At 50.6% G+C, this 16,017-nt stretch overlaps 1 protein-coding gene across 5 annotated transcripts in view; it reads left to right on the top strand.

Annotated features, from left to right (window-relative positions):
* LOC106593245 (fibrillin-1) overlaps positions 1–16,017 on the top strand; it is a 165,071-nt gene that overhangs the window by 113,350 nt on the left and 35,704 nt on the right. For all 5 annotated transcript variants that reach the window (XM_045708841.1, XM_045708839.1, XM_045708837.1 and 2 more), the window contains 9 exons: positions 783–908; positions 9,349–9,471; positions 9,884–10,042; positions 10,128–10,199; positions 10,360–10,485; positions 10,982–11,104; positions 14,345–14,470; positions 14,768–14,884; positions 15,020–15,145. In XM_045708841.1, the coding sequence (XP_045564797.1) occupies positions 783–908; positions 9,349–9,471; positions 9,884–10,042; positions 10,128–10,199; positions 10,360–10,485; positions 10,982–11,104; positions 14,345–14,470; positions 14,768–14,884; positions 15,020–15,145 (1,098 nt within the window). The remainder of the gene's footprint in view (positions 1–782; positions 909–9,348; positions 9,472–9,883; positions 10,043–10,127; positions 10,200–10,359; positions 10,486–10,981; positions 11,105–14,344; positions 14,471–14,767; positions 14,885–15,019; positions 15,146–16,017) is intronic.

The raw sequence follows: 16,017 nt of genomic DNA on the forward strand, positions 1-16,017 counted from the left end.
CTAACCCCATCACTGTTATACTGGAAGGTTAGTTCAACCTAAACCCTGACCTCTAACCCCATCACTGTTATACTGGAAGGTTAGTTCAACCTAAACCCTGACCTCTAACCCCATCACTGTTATACTGGAAGGTTAGTTCAACCTAACCACTGACCTCTAACCCCATCACTGTTATACTGGAAGGTTAGTTCAACCTAAACCCTGACCTCTAACCCCATCACTGTTATACTGGAAGGTTAGTTCAACCTAACCTCTTACCTCTAACCCCATCACTGTTATACTGGAAGGTTAGTTCAACCTAAACCCTGACCTCTAACCCCATCACTGTTATACTGGAAGGTTAGTTCAACCTAAACCCTGACCTCTAACCCCATCACTGTCATACTGGAAGGTTAGTTCCACCTCACCTCTGACCTCTAACCCCATCACTGTTATACTGGACGGTTAGTTCAACCTAAACCCTGACCTCTAACCCCATCACTGTTATACTGGAAGGTTAGTTCAACCTAAACCCTGACCTCTAACCCCATCACTGTCATACTGGAAGGTTAGTTCAACCTAAACCCTGACCTCTAACCCCATCACTGTCATACTGGAAGGTTAGTTCAACCTAAACCCTGACCTCTAACCCCATCACTGTCATACTAGAAGGTTAGTTCAACCTAACCCCCATAAATATCATGTGTTGTGTTTCATTGTGTGCTAACCCCTATCCCCATCACTGCAACACTGGAAGGTTAGTTCAACCTAACCCCTTTCTCTGTGTTCTCATTCACATTCAGACATCAATGAGTGCCAGGAGCTGCCAGGCTTGTGTCAAGGAGGAAACTGCATCAACACCTTTGGTAGCTTCCAGTGTGAATGTCCCAAAGGCTTCCAACTCAACGAGGAGAACAGAGTCTGTGAAGGTACAGACACACACACATACTCATGGCCCTCATAGACACACACACGTGCAAATGCTTTCACACACACACACACACACACACACACACACACACACACACACACACACACACACACACACACACACACACACACACACACACACACACACACACACACACACACACTATCATTATACACACTCAGGCATGAAATTGAGTCTAGACAGTGAGGAGTGTTTTTGGAAGAGAGGAGGAGAAAAGAGAAGAATAGAGAGTAATGAATGACCAGACCTTGTTGTCCTGTAATGTAGGTGTGCTGTGTTCCTCTCTCTCTCCCTCTCGCTCTCTCTCTCCCTCTTTCTCTCTCTCTCTGTGTTCCTCTCTCTCTCTCTCCCTCTCTCTCTCTCTCTCTCTCTGTGTTCCTTTCTCTCTCCCTCTCTCTCTCTCTCTCTCTCTCTCTCTCTCTCTCTCTTTCTCTCTCTCTCTCTGTGTTCCTTTCTCTCTCCCTCTCTCTCTCCCTCTTTCTCTCTTTCTCTCTCTCTCTGTGTTCCTCTCTTTCTCTCTCTCTGTGTTCCTCTCTCCCTGTCTGTCTGTCTGTCTGTCTGTCTGTCTGTCTGTCTGTCTGTCTGTCTGTCTGTCTGTCTGTCTGTCTGTCTGTCTGTCTGTCTGTCTGTCTGTCTGTCTGTCTGTCTCTCTCTCGCTCTCTCTCTCTCTCACTCCTAGCATCATCACTCTCTGGTTCCTCTCTCTCTCTCTCTCTCTCTCTCTCTCTCTCTCTCTCTCTCTCTCCTAACAACACAACTCATCATAACTCAGGATAACAGGAATGTTTAGTTCTCAGGACACAAGTGACATCACCTGTCCATAATGTTCTAACAACAGGACAATAGCAGAGTTCTGGGCTGTGTCTCATTTGGAACCAAATTCCCTTTATAGGGTACAACTTTTGACCGGGCTAATAGGGCTCTGGACAAAAGTAGTGCACTATATAGGGAATATGGTGCTATTTGGGGCACAGTCAACATCTGTCCCTAACTGCTGTGGTCACATCTATCCTGAGGGAGGAACACTCAGTCTACTAAACACAGACCTGAGAGAGAGATAAAGAGAGTGAGTGTGTATGGGAAGACAAGGAGAGATAGGAAAAAAGCCTGTGTCTAATAGCTGTTTAATTGGAGAGTGTTTGTTGTCCAGACCAGGGGAATAAAGCTGTGATGTCTGTCTTCATGTCAGCCTGTTTTCTGTACACTCTGTCCTCTCTGCCTGGCAGGCTACATGGTTCTAGTACAGTGATGCAGTAGACAGTCTGTAGGCTACTAATGAATATGGCCTGACAGAACCTAAAACAGCTTTATCATATACTGTAAATACCTGTACAAGACTCCCAGCTTCAGCTCTGACTGGCAGCCCTCTAACTACCAGAGTAGACTACCAACATCTACCTCAGCTCTGACTGGCAGCCCTCTAACTACCAGAGTAGACTACCAACATCTACCTCAGCTCTGACTGGCAGCCCTCTAACTACCAGAGTAGACTACCAACATCTACCTCAGCTCTGACTGGCAGCCCTCTAACTCCCAGAGTAGACTACCAACATCTACCTCAGCTCTGACTGGCAGCCCTCTAACTCCCAGAGTAGACTACCAACATCTACCTCAGCTCTGACTGGCAGCCCTCTAACTACCAGAGTAGACTACCAACATCTACCTCAGCTCTGACTGGCAGCCCTCTAACTACCAGAGTAGACTACCAACATCTACCTCAGCTCTGACTGGCAGCCCTCTAACTACCCAGAGTAGACTACCAACATCTTCCTCAGCTCTGACTGGCAGCCCTCTAACTACCCAGAGTAGACTACCAACATCTACCTCAGCTCTGACTGGCAGCCCTCTAACTACCAGAGTAGACTACCAACATCTACCTCAGCTCTGACTGGCAGCCCTCTAACTACCAGAGTAGACTACCAACATCTACCTCAGCTCTGACTGGCAGCCCTCTAACTACCAGAGTAGACTACCAACATCTACCTCAGCTCTGACTGGCAGCCCTCTAACTCCCAGAGTAGACTACCAACATCTACCTCAGCTCTGACTGGCAGCCCTCTAACTACCAGAGTAGACTACCAACATCTACCTCAGCTCTGACTGGCAGCCCTCTAACTGCCAGAGTAGACTACCAACATCTACCTCAGCTCTGACTGGCAGCCCTCTAACTACCAGAGTAGACTACCAACATCTACCTCAGCTCTGACTGGCAGCCCTCTAACTACCAGAGTAGACTACCAACATCTACCTCAGCTCTGACTGGCAGCCCTCTAACTACCAGAGTAGACTACCAACATCTACCTCAGCTCTGACTGGCAGCCCTCTAACTACCAGAGTAGACTACCAACATCTACCTCAGCTCTGACTGGCAGCCCTCTAACTACCAGAGTAGACTACCAACATCTACCTCAGCTCTGACTGGCAGCCCTCTAACTACCAGAGTAGACTACCAACATCTACCTCAGCTCTGACTGGCAGCCCTCTAACTACCAGAGTAGACTACCAACATCTACCTCAGCTCTGACTGGCAGCCCTCTAACTACCAGAGTAGACTACCAACATCTACCTCAGCTCTGACTGGCAGCCCTCTAACTACCAGAGTAGACTACCAACATCTACCTCAGCTCTGACTGGCAGCCCTCTAACTCCCAGAGTAGACTACCAACATCTACCTCAGCTCTGACTGGCAGCCCTCTAACTACCAGAGTAGACTACCAACATCTACCTCAGCTCTGACTGGCAGCCCTCTAACTCCCAGAGTAGACTACCAACATCTACCTCAGCTCTGACTGGCAGCCCTCTAACTACCAGAGTAGACTACCAACATCTACCTCAGCTCTGACTGGCAGCCCTCTAACTCCCAGAGTAGACTACCAACATCTACCTCAGCTCTGACTGGCAGCCCTCTAACTACCAGAGTAGACTACCAACATCTACCTCAGCTCTGACTGGCAGCCCTCTAACTACCAGAGTAGACTACCGACATCTACCTCAGCTCTGACTGGCAGCCCTCTAACTACCAGAGTAGACTACCGACATCTACCTCAGCTCTGACTGGCAGCCCTCTAACTCCCAGAGTAGACTACCGACATCTACCTCAGCTCTGACTGGCAGCCCTCTAACTACCAGAGTAGACTACCAACATCTACCTCAGCTCTGACTGGCAGCCCTCTAACTCCCAGAGTAGACTACCAACATCTACCTCAGCTCTGACTGGCAGCCCTCTAACTACCAGAGTAGACTACCAACATCTACCTCAGCTCTGACTGGCAGCCCTCTAACTACCAGAGTAGACTACCAACATCTACCTCAGCTCTGACTGGCAGCCCTCTAACTCCAGAGTAGACTACCAACATCTACCTCAGCTCTGACTGGCAGCCCTCTAACTACCAGAGTAGACTACCAACATCTACCTCAGCTCTGACTGGCAGCCCTCTAACTACCAGAGTAGACTACCAACATCTACCTCAGCTCTGACTGGCAGCCCTCTAACTCCCAGAGTAGACTACCAACATCTACCTCAGCTCTGACTGGCAGCCCTCTAACTACCAGAGTAGACTACCAACATCTACCTCAGCTCTGACTGGCAGCCCTCTAACTACCAGAGTAGACTACCAACATCTACCTCAGCTCTGACTGGCAGCCCTCTAACTACCAGAGTAGACTACCAACATCTACCTCAGCTCTGACTGGCAGCCCTCTAACTACCAGAGTAGACTACCAACATCTACCTCAGCTCTGACTGGCAGCCCTCTAACTACCAGAGTAGACTACCAACATCTACCTCAGCTCTGACTGGCAGCCCTCTAACTACCAGAGTAGACTACCAACATCTACCTCAGCTCTGACTGGCAGCCCTCTAACTCCCAGAGTAGACTACCAACATCTACCTCAGCTCTGACTGGCAGCCCTCTAACTACCAGAGTAGACTACCAACATCTACCTCAGCTCTGACTGGCAGCCCTCTAACTACCAGAGTAGACTACCAACATCTACCTCAGCTCTGACTGGCAGCCCTCTAACTACCAGAGTAGACTACCAACATCTACCTCAGCTCTGACTGGCAGCCCTCTAACTCCCAGAGTAGACTACCAACATCTACCTCAGCTCTGACTGGCAGCCCTCTAACTACCAGAGTAGACTACCAACATCTACCTCAGCTCTGACTGGCAGCCCTCTAACTACCAGAGTAGACTACCAACATCTACCTCAGCTCTGACTGGCAGCCCTCTAACTACCAGAGTAGACTACCAACATCTACCTCAGCTCTGACTGGCAGCCCTCTAACTCCCAGAGTAGACTACCAACATCTACCTCAGCTCTGACTGGCAGCCCTCTAACTACCAGAGTAGACTACCAACATCTACCTCAGCTCTGACTGGCAGCCCTCTAACTACCCAGAGTAGACTACCAACATCTACCTCAGCTCTGACTGGCAGCCCTCTAACTACCAGAGTAGACTACCAACATCTACCTCAGCTCTGACTGGCAGCCCTCTAACTACCAGAGTAGACTACCAACATCTACCTCAGCTCTGACTGGCAGCCCTCTAACTACCAGAGTAGACTACCAACATCTACCTCAGCTCTGACTGGCAGCCCTCTAACTACCAGAGTAGACTACCAACATCTACCTCAGCTCTGACTGGCAGCCCTCTAACTACCAGAGTAGACTACCAACATCTACCTCAGCTCTGACTGGCAGCCCTCTAACTCCCAGAGTAGACTACCAACATCTACCTCAGCTCTGACTGGCAGCCCTCTAACTACCAGAGTAGACTACCAACATCTACCTCAGCTCTGACTGGCAGCCCTCTAACTCCCAGAGTAGACTACCAACATCTACCTCAGCTCTGACTGGCAGCCCTCTAACTACCAGAGTAGACTACCAACATCTACCTCAGCTCTGACTGGCAGCCCTCTAACTACCAGAGTAGACTACCAACATCTACCTCAGCTCTGACTGGCAGCCCTCTAACTACCAGAGTAGACTACCAACATCTACCTCAGCTCTGACTGGCAGCCCTCTAACTACCAGAGTAGACTACCAACATCTACCTCAGCTCTGACTGGCAGCCCTCTAACTCCCAGAGTAGACTACCAACATCTACCTCAGCTCTGACTGGCAGCCCTCTAACTACCAGAGTAGACTACCAACATCTACCTCAGCTCTGACTGGCAGCCCTCTAACTCCCAGAGTAGACTACCAACATCTACCTCAGCTCTGACTGGCAGCCCTCTAACTACCAGAGTAGACTACCAACATCTACCTCAGCTCTGACTGGCAGCCCTCTAACTACCAGAGTAGACTACCAACATCTACCTCAGCTCTGACTGGCAGCCCTCTAACTCCCAGAGTAGACTACCAACATCTACCTCAGCTCTGACTGGCAGCCCTCTAACTACCAGAGTAGACTACCAACATCTACCTCAGCTCTGACTGGCAGCCCTCTAACTACCAGAGTAGACTACCAACATCTACCTCAGCTCTGACTGGCAGCCCTCTAACTCCCAGAGTAGACTACCAACATCTACCTCAGCTCTGACTGGCAGCCCTCTAACTCCCAGAGTAGACTACCAACATCTACCTCAGCTCTGACTGGCAGCCCTCTAACTACCAGAGTAGACTACCAACATCTACCTCAGCTCTGACTGGCAGCCCTCTAACTCCCAGAGTAGACTACCAACATCTACCTCAGCTCTGACTGGCAGCCCTCTAACTACCAGAGTAGACTACCAACATCTACCTCAGCTCTGACTGGCAGCCCTCTAACTACCAGAGTAGACTACCAACATCTACCTCAGCTCTGACTGGCAGCCCTCTAACTACCAGAGTAGACTACCAACATCTACCTCAGCTCTGACTGGCAGCCCTCTAACTCCCAGAGTAGACTACCAACATCTACCTCAGCTCTGACTGGCAGCCCTCTAACTACCAGAGTAGACTACCAACATCTACCTCAGCTCTGACTGGCAGCCCTCTAACTCCCAGAGTAGACTACCAACATCTACCTCAGCTCTGACTGGCAGCCCTCTAACTACCAGAGTAGACTACCAACATCTACCTCAGCTCTGACTGGCAGCCCTCTAACTACCAGAGTAGACTACCAACATCTACCTCAGCTCTGACTGGCAGCCCTCTAACTCCCAGAGTAGACTACCGACATCTACCTCAGCTCTGACTGGCAGCCCTCTAACTCCCAGAGTAGACTACCGACATCTACCTCAGCTCTGACTGGCAGCCCTCTAACTCCCAGAGTAGACTACCAACATCTACCTCAGCTCTGACTGGCAGCCCTCTAACTACCCAGAGTAGACTACCAACATCTACCTCAGCTCTGACTGGCAGCCCTCTAACTACCAGAGTAGACTACCAACATCTACCTCAGCTCTGACTGGCAGCCCTCTAACTACCAGAGTAGACTACCAACATCTACCTCAGCTCTGACTGGCAGCCCTCTAACTCCCAGAGTAGACTACCAACATCTACCTCAGCTCTGACTGGCAGCCCTCTAACTACCAGACTAGACTACCAACATCTACCTCAGCTCTGACTGGCAGCCCTCTAACTCCCAGAGTAGACTACCAACATCTACCTCAGCTCTGACTGGCAGCCCTCTAACTACCAGAGTAGACTACCAACATCTACCTCAGCTCTGACTGGCAGCCCTCTAACTCCCAGAGTAGACTACCAACATCTACCTCAGCTCTGACTGGCAGCCCTCTAACTACCAGAGTAGACTACCAACATCTACCTCAGCTCTGACTGGCAGCCCTCTAACTACCAGAGTAGACTACCAACATCTACCTCAGCTCTGACTGGCAGCCCTCTAACTCCCAGAGTAGACTACCAACATCTACCTCAGCTCTGACTGGCAGCCCTCTAACTACCAGAGTAGACTACCAACATCTACCTCAGCTCTGACTGGCAGCCCTCTAACTCCCAGAGTAGACTACCAACATCTACCTCAGCTCTGACTGGCAGCCCTCTAACTACCAGAGTAGACTACCAACATCTACCTCAGCTCTGACTGGCAGCCCTCTAACTACCAGAGTAGACTACCAACATCTACCTCAGCTCTGACTGGCAGCCCTCTAACTACCAGAGTAGACTACCAACATCTACCTCAGCTCTGACTGGCAGCCCTCTAACTACCAGAGTAGACTACCAACATCTACCTCAGCTCTGACTGGCAGCCCTCTAACTACCAGAGTAGACTACCAACATCTACCTCAGCTCTGACTGGCAGCCCTCTAACTACCAGAGTAGACTACCAACATCTACCTCAGCTCTGACTGGCAGCCCTCTAACTACCAGAGTAGACTACCAACATCTACCTCAGCTCTGACTGGCAGCCCTCTAACTACCAGAGTAGACTACCAACATCTACCTCAGCTCTGACTGGCAGCCCTCTAACTCCCAGAGTAGACTACCAACATCTACCTCAGCTCTGACTGGCAGCCCTCTAACTCCCAGAGTAGACTACCAACATCTACCTCAGCTCTGACTGGCAGCCCTCTAACTACCAGAGTAGACTACCAACATCTACCTCAGCTCTGACTGGCAGCCCTCTAACTCCCAGAGTAGACTACCAACATCTACCTCAGCTCTGACTGGCAGCCCTCTAACTACCAGAGTAGACTACCAACATCTACCTCAGCTCTGACTGGCAGCCCTCTAACTCCCAGAGTAGACTACCAACATCTACCTCAGCTCTGACTGGCAGCCCTCTAACTACCAGAGTAGACTACCAACATCTACCTCAGCTCTGACTGGCAGCCCTCTAACTACCAGAGTAGACTACCAACATCTACCTCAGCTCTGACTGGCAGCCCTCTAACTCCCAGAGTAGACTACCAACATCTACCTCAGCTCTGACTGGCAGCCCTCTAACTACCAGAGTAGACTACCAACATCTACCTCAGCTCTGACTGGCAGCCCTCTAACTCCCAGAGTAGACTACCAACATCTACCTCAGCTCTGACTGGCAGCCCTCTAACTACCAGAGTAGACTACCAACATCTACCTCAGCTCTGACTGGCAGCCCTCTAACTACCAGAGTAGACTACCAACATCTACCTCAGCTCTGACTGGCAGCCCTCTAACTCCCAGAGTAGACTACCAACATCTACCTCAGCTCTGACTGGCAGCCCTCTAACTACCAGAGTAGACTACCAACATCTACCTCAGCTCTGACTGGCAGCCCTCTAACTACCAGAGTAGACTACCAACATCTACCTCAGCTCTGACTGGCAGCCCTCTAACTACCAGAGTAGACTACCAACATCTACCTCGCCTTGGCTCTATTATACATTCATAATGTTGTGTGCATATTGAATTAAAGATAAAGATAAACATCATATAGCTGTGTTTAACATGACTGTTTCCTCTCTCTCTCTCTCTCTCTCTGTGTGTAGATGTTAATGAGTGTGAGCGTCCAGGTATCTGTGGACCAGGCCAGTGTTATAACACCATAGGAAACTACACCTGTATCTGCCCTGTGGACTACATGCAGGTCAATGGAGGAAACAACTGTATGGGTACGTACAGTACCATACACTGTACTACTCACTGTTAAACAATAATGTATTTAACTACGTACAGAGTGTGTGGTCTGAATACAGTTGGTTTCTGACTACAACAGAAACAGACTGGCAGCAAGCTAGAATCATTTGTGGTTATATGATTTACTGTATGTAACCTTTATCTATACAGGTACGTCAATTCAGAACAGACTGAATGTACAATGCCGACGTGTTATGTGTTAGATCTATTCTCTTCAACATTATGTCATCACAACACCATGTCTGATGAAGGTCTCTGACCAAAACCTCACAGGATGTTTTTAATTATGGACCTATAATAAACTACCTTTCTTATCATGGAGAGTGTCGCACCTCTGCTTCTACAACACCATGTGACTAATGACTGTTTGTCCCCTCCCACCCGTAGACATGAGGAAGAGTTTCTGCTACAGGAACTTCTACTCTGACAACGGGACGTGTGACGGAGAGTTGACCTTCAACATGACCAAGAAGATGTGCTGCTGCTCCTACAACATTGGACGGGCCTGGAACAGACCCTGTGAACAGTGTCCTGTACCCAGCACCAGTGAGTACACACACACAGACACATATACACTGAGTGCAGAACGCACACACACACACACTCAAATCTGCCATCTGTCTGACCCTAGATGAGTTTGCCATTCTGTGTGGAAGTGAGAGACCAGGATACTACATTGATATCTACACAGGACAGGTCATTGGTAAGTTACACCACTTCCAGTGGAAGGACACTATTGTAATAAAATCCAGTATACTGCTTCACAGGACTAATAAAAACATTTTAAGAAGTTATTCTGTGTATCTGTTTGTGTTTTTGTGTGTTTGTGTGTGTGTGTGCCTGTGTACATGTGTGTGTTCCAGACATTGATGAGTGCAGGGAAATCCCAGGTGTGTGTGAGAACGGCGTGTGTATCAACATGATTGGCAGCTTCAGGTGTGAGTGTCCAATGGGCTTCCTCTACAATGACAAGCTGCTCATCTGTGAAGGTAAGGCCTGCCCCCTGGGCTTCATGCTGTGTGCTCATAGAACATAGAACTACTACCCTTTAGAATCTTTGGCCCGGATTCAATCCGAGGCGCATTCACAGTAAACACTGGGCAGGTTGGCTCAAGCATAAATGACCTTTAAAAGTGGATTGAATGGCAGCCTTATATCTTTTTGTATTTCTTTGACTGCATGGTGTTGCTGTATAAAACTCTCTGAGTCCATGTCACCTTTTCATGGGCCTCCAAGCCGGATAGGGTTTTATAGAGTTGTACATGTATGACAGGTCTCAGGGTCTATTTGTTTTAGTGAAATATCTATGAGTAATTAATACATTGTCTTTCTCTCGCTCTCTCTCTCTCGCTCTCTGTCACTCTCTCTCTCTCTCTCTCTCTCTCTCTCTCTCTCTCTCTCTCTCTCGCTCTCTGTCACTCTCTCTCTCTTTCTCTCTTTCTCTCTGTCTCTCTCACTCTCCCCCCTCTCTCTCCTCCCTCCTAGACATTGATGAGTGTCAGAATGGGCCAGTGTGCCAGCAGAATGCAGGCTGTCTCAACATGCCTGGTAGCTACCGCTGTGAATGTAAACCTGGATACCGCTTTACCCCCACTGGACAGTGTCTGGGTAAGGATGGGGGAGGATGGAGGATGGGGAGGAGGGAGGGGTAAGGATGGGGGAGGAGGGAGGGGTGAGGATGGGGGAGGATGGAGGAGGGAGGGGGTAAGGATGGGGGAGGATGGAGGAGGGAGGGGTGAGGATGGGGGAGGATGGAGGAGGGAGGGGTGAGGATGGGGGGAGGATGGAGGATGGGGGGAGGATGGAGGAGGGAGGGGTAAGGATGGGGGAGGAGGGAGGGGTGAGGATGGGGGAGGATGGAGGAGGGAGGGGGTAAGGATGGGGGAGGAGGGAGGGGGAGGGGTAAGGATGGGGGAGGAGGGAGGGGTGAGGATGGGGGAGGATGGAGGAGGGAGGGGTAAGGATGGGGGAGGATGGAGGAAGGAGGGGTGAGGATGGGGTAGGATGGAGGAGGGAGGGGTGAGGATGGGGTAGGATGGAGGAGGGAGGGGTAAGGATGGGGGAGGATAGGAGGGAGGGGTAAGGATGGAGGAGGGAGGGGGTGAGGATGGGGGAGGATGGAGGAGGGAGGGGTAAGGATGGGGGAGGAGGGAGGGGGGTGAGGATGGGGGGAGGATGGAGGAGGGAGGGGTGAGGATGGGGGAGGATGGAGGAGGGAGGGGTGAGGATGGGGGAGGATGGAGGAGGGAGGGGTGAGGATGGGGGAGGGAGGGGTGAGGATGTGGGAGGATGGAGGAGGGAGGGGTAAGGATGGTGGAGGTTGGAGATGGGAGGGGGTGAGGATGGAGGAGGGAGGGGGTGAGGATGGGGGAGGATGGAGGAGGGAGGGGTGAGGATGGGGGGAGGATGGAGGAGGGAGGGGTGAGGATGGGGGAGGATGGAGGAGGGAGGGGTGAGGATGGGGAGGATGGAGGAGGGAGGGGTGAGGATGGGGGAGGATGGAGGAGGGAAGGGTAATGATGTGGGAGGATGGAGGAGGGAGGGGTGAGGATGGGGGAGGATGGAGGTCAAAGGGGTAAGGATGGGGGAGGAGGGAGGGGTGAGGATGGGGAGGATGGAGGAGGGAGGGGTAAGGATGGGGGAGGAGGGAGGGGTGAGGATGGGGGGAGGAGGGAGGGGTGAGGATGGGTGATGAGAAGACAATGCCTGGTTCAATCACTAAAATATGGAGTAGGATAGGTAAGGGTAAGGGAGGACAGGGTGGATGAGAGGACAGTGTCTGGGTAAGGATGGGGGAGGATAGTGTTTGGGTAAGGATGGAGGGGGATAGTGTCTGGGTAAGGATGGGGGAGGATAGTGTCTGGGTAAGGATGGGTAAGGATGGGGGAGGATAGTGTCTGGGTAAGGATGGAGGAGGATAGTGTCTGGGTAAGGATGGGGGAGGATAGTGTCTGGGTAAGGATGGAGGGGGATAGTGTCTGGTTAAGGATGGGGGAGGATAGTGTCTGGGTAAGGATGGGGGAGGATAGTGTCTGGGTAAGGATGGGGGAGGATAGTGTCTGGGTAAGGATGGGGGGAGGATAGTGTCTGGGTAAGGATGGAGGGAGACAGTGTCTGGGTAAGGATGGAGGAGGATAGTGTCTGGGTAAGGATGGAGGGGGACAGTGTCTGGGTAAGGATGGAGGAGGATAGTGTCTGGGTAAGGATGGAGGGGGATAGTGTCTGGGTAAGGATGGGGGAGGATAGTGTCTGGGTAAGGATGGGGGAGGGTAGTGTCTGGGTAAGGATGGAGGAGGATAGTGTCTGGGTAAGGATGGAGAGGGACAGTGTCTGGGTAAGGATGGAGGAGGATAGTGTCTGGGTAAGGATGGAGGGGGATAGTGTCTGGGTAAGGATGGGGGAGGATAGTGTCTGGGTAAGGATGGGGGAGGATAGGCTGAGTGTCAGGGAGGAGAAGAAAGGGAGCAGAAAAATGAATGTTTTCTAACTAGATCCCCTTTTCCTGGTGTCAGTCTGTTTCTGTCGTTGCCATGCCAAATACAATTATTTTGTCATTGAAACATTTTTGTTCGATGACATGACAAAGACAAAGGAGTTCTAGTCTAAATAACAAACAGACTGGCACCATAGAGACAGACAGACCAACAGACAGACCAACAGACAGACCAACAGACAGACGGAGAGGGATAGAAGAACAGAATAATATGTGTGTTGGACAAGTAGAAGAATGTGTTAGACATGCTGTCCTGGTTAGTCGTTAGTTAGTGAGTATGTGAGGCATGTGTCAGGGACCAGGGGGCTGTGCTGCATATCTTACCCCTCCTAGAGGAGCTCCTCTGGGCTTTAACTGGCCTGTAGTTCCACCCCCTGCTCTCCCTGCTAAACACCCTAGATTATGACGAGAGGAAAGCCTAGAAAGCAGCACGTCCCTCAGAGTAGCTGTGTGAGAAAGGAATATACACCGGCCTGTAATATGGACCCAGCCTTTTCAATAGCAGCATCCTGTTGTTCTTCCTGCTTTTATGTGTATAGAAACACAGTGGAGGTGTAGACCACAGTAACTACAGTAACAGAGTGTACACTGTAGACCACAGTAACTACAGTAACAGAGTGTACACTGAGTGGCCTTAATGAGCCCCTGTCCTTAACTGACCCTGTCCCAGTCTCACTGTGGGGGTTAGTCCTGTAGTCTGTCCCAGTCTCACTGTGGGGGTTAGTCCTGTGGTCTGTCCCAGTCTCACTGTGGGGGTTAGTCCTGTGGTCTGTCCCAGTCTCACTGTGGGTGTTAGTCCTGTAGTCTGTCCCAGTCTCACTGTGGGGGTTAGTCCTGTGGTCTGTCCCAGTCTCACTGTGGGGGTTAGTCCTGTGGTCTGTCCCAGTCTCACTGTGGGGTTTAGTCCTGTGGTCTGTCCCAGTCTCACTGTGGGGGTTAGTCCTATGGTCTGTCCCAGTCTCACTGTGGGGGTTAGTCCTGTGGTCTGTCCCAGTCTCACTGTGGGGGTTAGTCCTGTGGTCTGTCCCAGTCTCACTGTGGGGGTTAGTCCTGTGGTCTGTCCCAGTCTCACTGTGGGGGTTAGTCCTGTGGTCTGTCCCAGTCTCACTGTGGGGGTTAGTCCTGCGTTGCAGTGTGTGTTCCACATTTTCTGACCCTCGCTCTCTTTTTGTTATCGCTCTCTCTCTACCTCTCTCTCTCTCTCTACCTCTCTCTCTCCCTCTACCGCTCTCTCTCTCTACCTCCCTCTCTACCTCTCTCTCTACCTCTCTCTCTCCCTCTCTCTCTCTCTCTCTACCTCTCTCTCTCTCTCTCTCTCTCTCTCTCTCTCTCTCGCTCCCTCTCTCTCTCTACAGATCGAAATGAGTGTGTGGAGAACCCAGGAGTGTGTAGCCCAGGCCAGTGTATTGATACATTGGGAAGCTATCGTTGTATCTGCCCTAATGGTTTCAAGGCTACATCAGACCTGGCCATGTGTATCGGTGAGTACAACATCATCAACAACCTGTAATCTTCCATCAGTCGTATTAGTGAATAGTGCTGTGGTTATTTTTCATGGTCCATCCAGCTGAATCTACCTATCACAAGGGCTCTTTTTCACATGTGATCTCACTCCTCTCTCCAAAGTTACATGCAGTTCAATCATAACTCATTGGCCTCCACTAGTGGATAGTTTGTAATAAGTACTCAGTCAAGTAGTCATTGTAGTCACTGGACCTGTTGAGAGAGTGGTTGCCAGTAGGTTGTGATAATGTTGTAATGATGTTCTCCTGTTGTAGATGTGGATGAGTGTGAGAGACAGCCGTGTGGGAACGGGACCTGTAAGAACACAGTGGGATCCTATAACTGCCTGTGTTACCCGGGCTTTCAGCTCTCACACAACAACGACTGCATAGGTAGGTGTGTGTGTGTGACTAACTTTGTTTTGAAGCCAGGTCTTCTGCACGCCACAGGACCGTGTTAGCCCACTGAGCTAAACGCCGAGGCAGTGTGTGTAAGGTGTGTGTTTATCTTTCCGCCTGTGTTACCAGATACGGATGAGTGTTCGAGCCAGAGAGGGCTGTGTAGAAACGGGAACTGTATTAACACCCTGGGCTCCTTCGTGTGTGTGTGTCGCGATGGCTACAAACTCAGCGCCGACGGAAGAATTTGTGTTGGTGAGGAGCTGTCACATGACTCTCCTTGTCTCCTTCCTCTCTATCTCTCTCCTCCCTCCTGATCCCTCCCTTCCTCCTGTCATGACTCTCTCCTTGTCTCCTTCCTCTCTATCTCTCTCCTCCCTCCTGATCCCTCCCTTCCTCCTGTCATGACTCTCTCCTTGTCTCCTTCCTCTCTATCTCTCTCCTCCCTCCTGATCCCTCCATTCCTCCTGTCATTACTCTCTCCTTGTCTCCTTCCTATCTATCTCTCTCCTTCCTCCTGATCCCTCCCTTCCTCCTGTCATTACTCTCTCCTTGTCTCCTTCCTATCTATCTCTCTCCTCCCTCCTGATCCCTCCCTTCCTCCTGTCATTACTCTCTCCTTGTCTCCTTCCTATCTATCTCTCTCCTTCCTCCTGATCCCTCCCTTCCTCCTGTCATTACTCTCTCCTTGTCTCCTTCCTCTCTATCTCTCTCCTCCCTCCTGATCCCTCCCTTCCTCTTGTCATTACTCTCTCTCCTTATCTCCTTCCTCTCTATCTCTCTCCTCCCTCCTGATCCCTCCCTTCCTCCTGTCATTACTCTCTCTCCTTATCTCCTTTCTCTCTATCTCTCTCCTCCCTCCTGATCCCTCCCTTCCTCCTGTCATTACTCTCTCTCCTTATCTCCTTTCTCTCTAACTCGCTCCTCCCTTCTGATCCTGCCCTTCATTCTGTCATTACTCTCTCTCCTTATCTCCTTTCTCTCTAACTCGCTCCTCCCTTCTGATCCTGCCCTTCATTCTGTCATTACTCTCTCCTCTCACACTCCTCTCACGCCTTTTGCATCCCTTTCTCTCTCCTCTTATCTATTTTCTCAACCGTCTCATTTTCAGTCTCTCAACCCTCTTC

Source organism: Salmo salar, chromosome ssa26, assembly GCF_905237065.1.
Source record: "Salmo salar chromosome ssa26, Ssal_v3.1, whole genome shotgun sequence".
Taxonomy (NCBI): domain Eukaryota; kingdom Metazoa; phylum Chordata; class Actinopteri; order Salmoniformes; family Salmonidae; genus Salmo; species Salmo salar.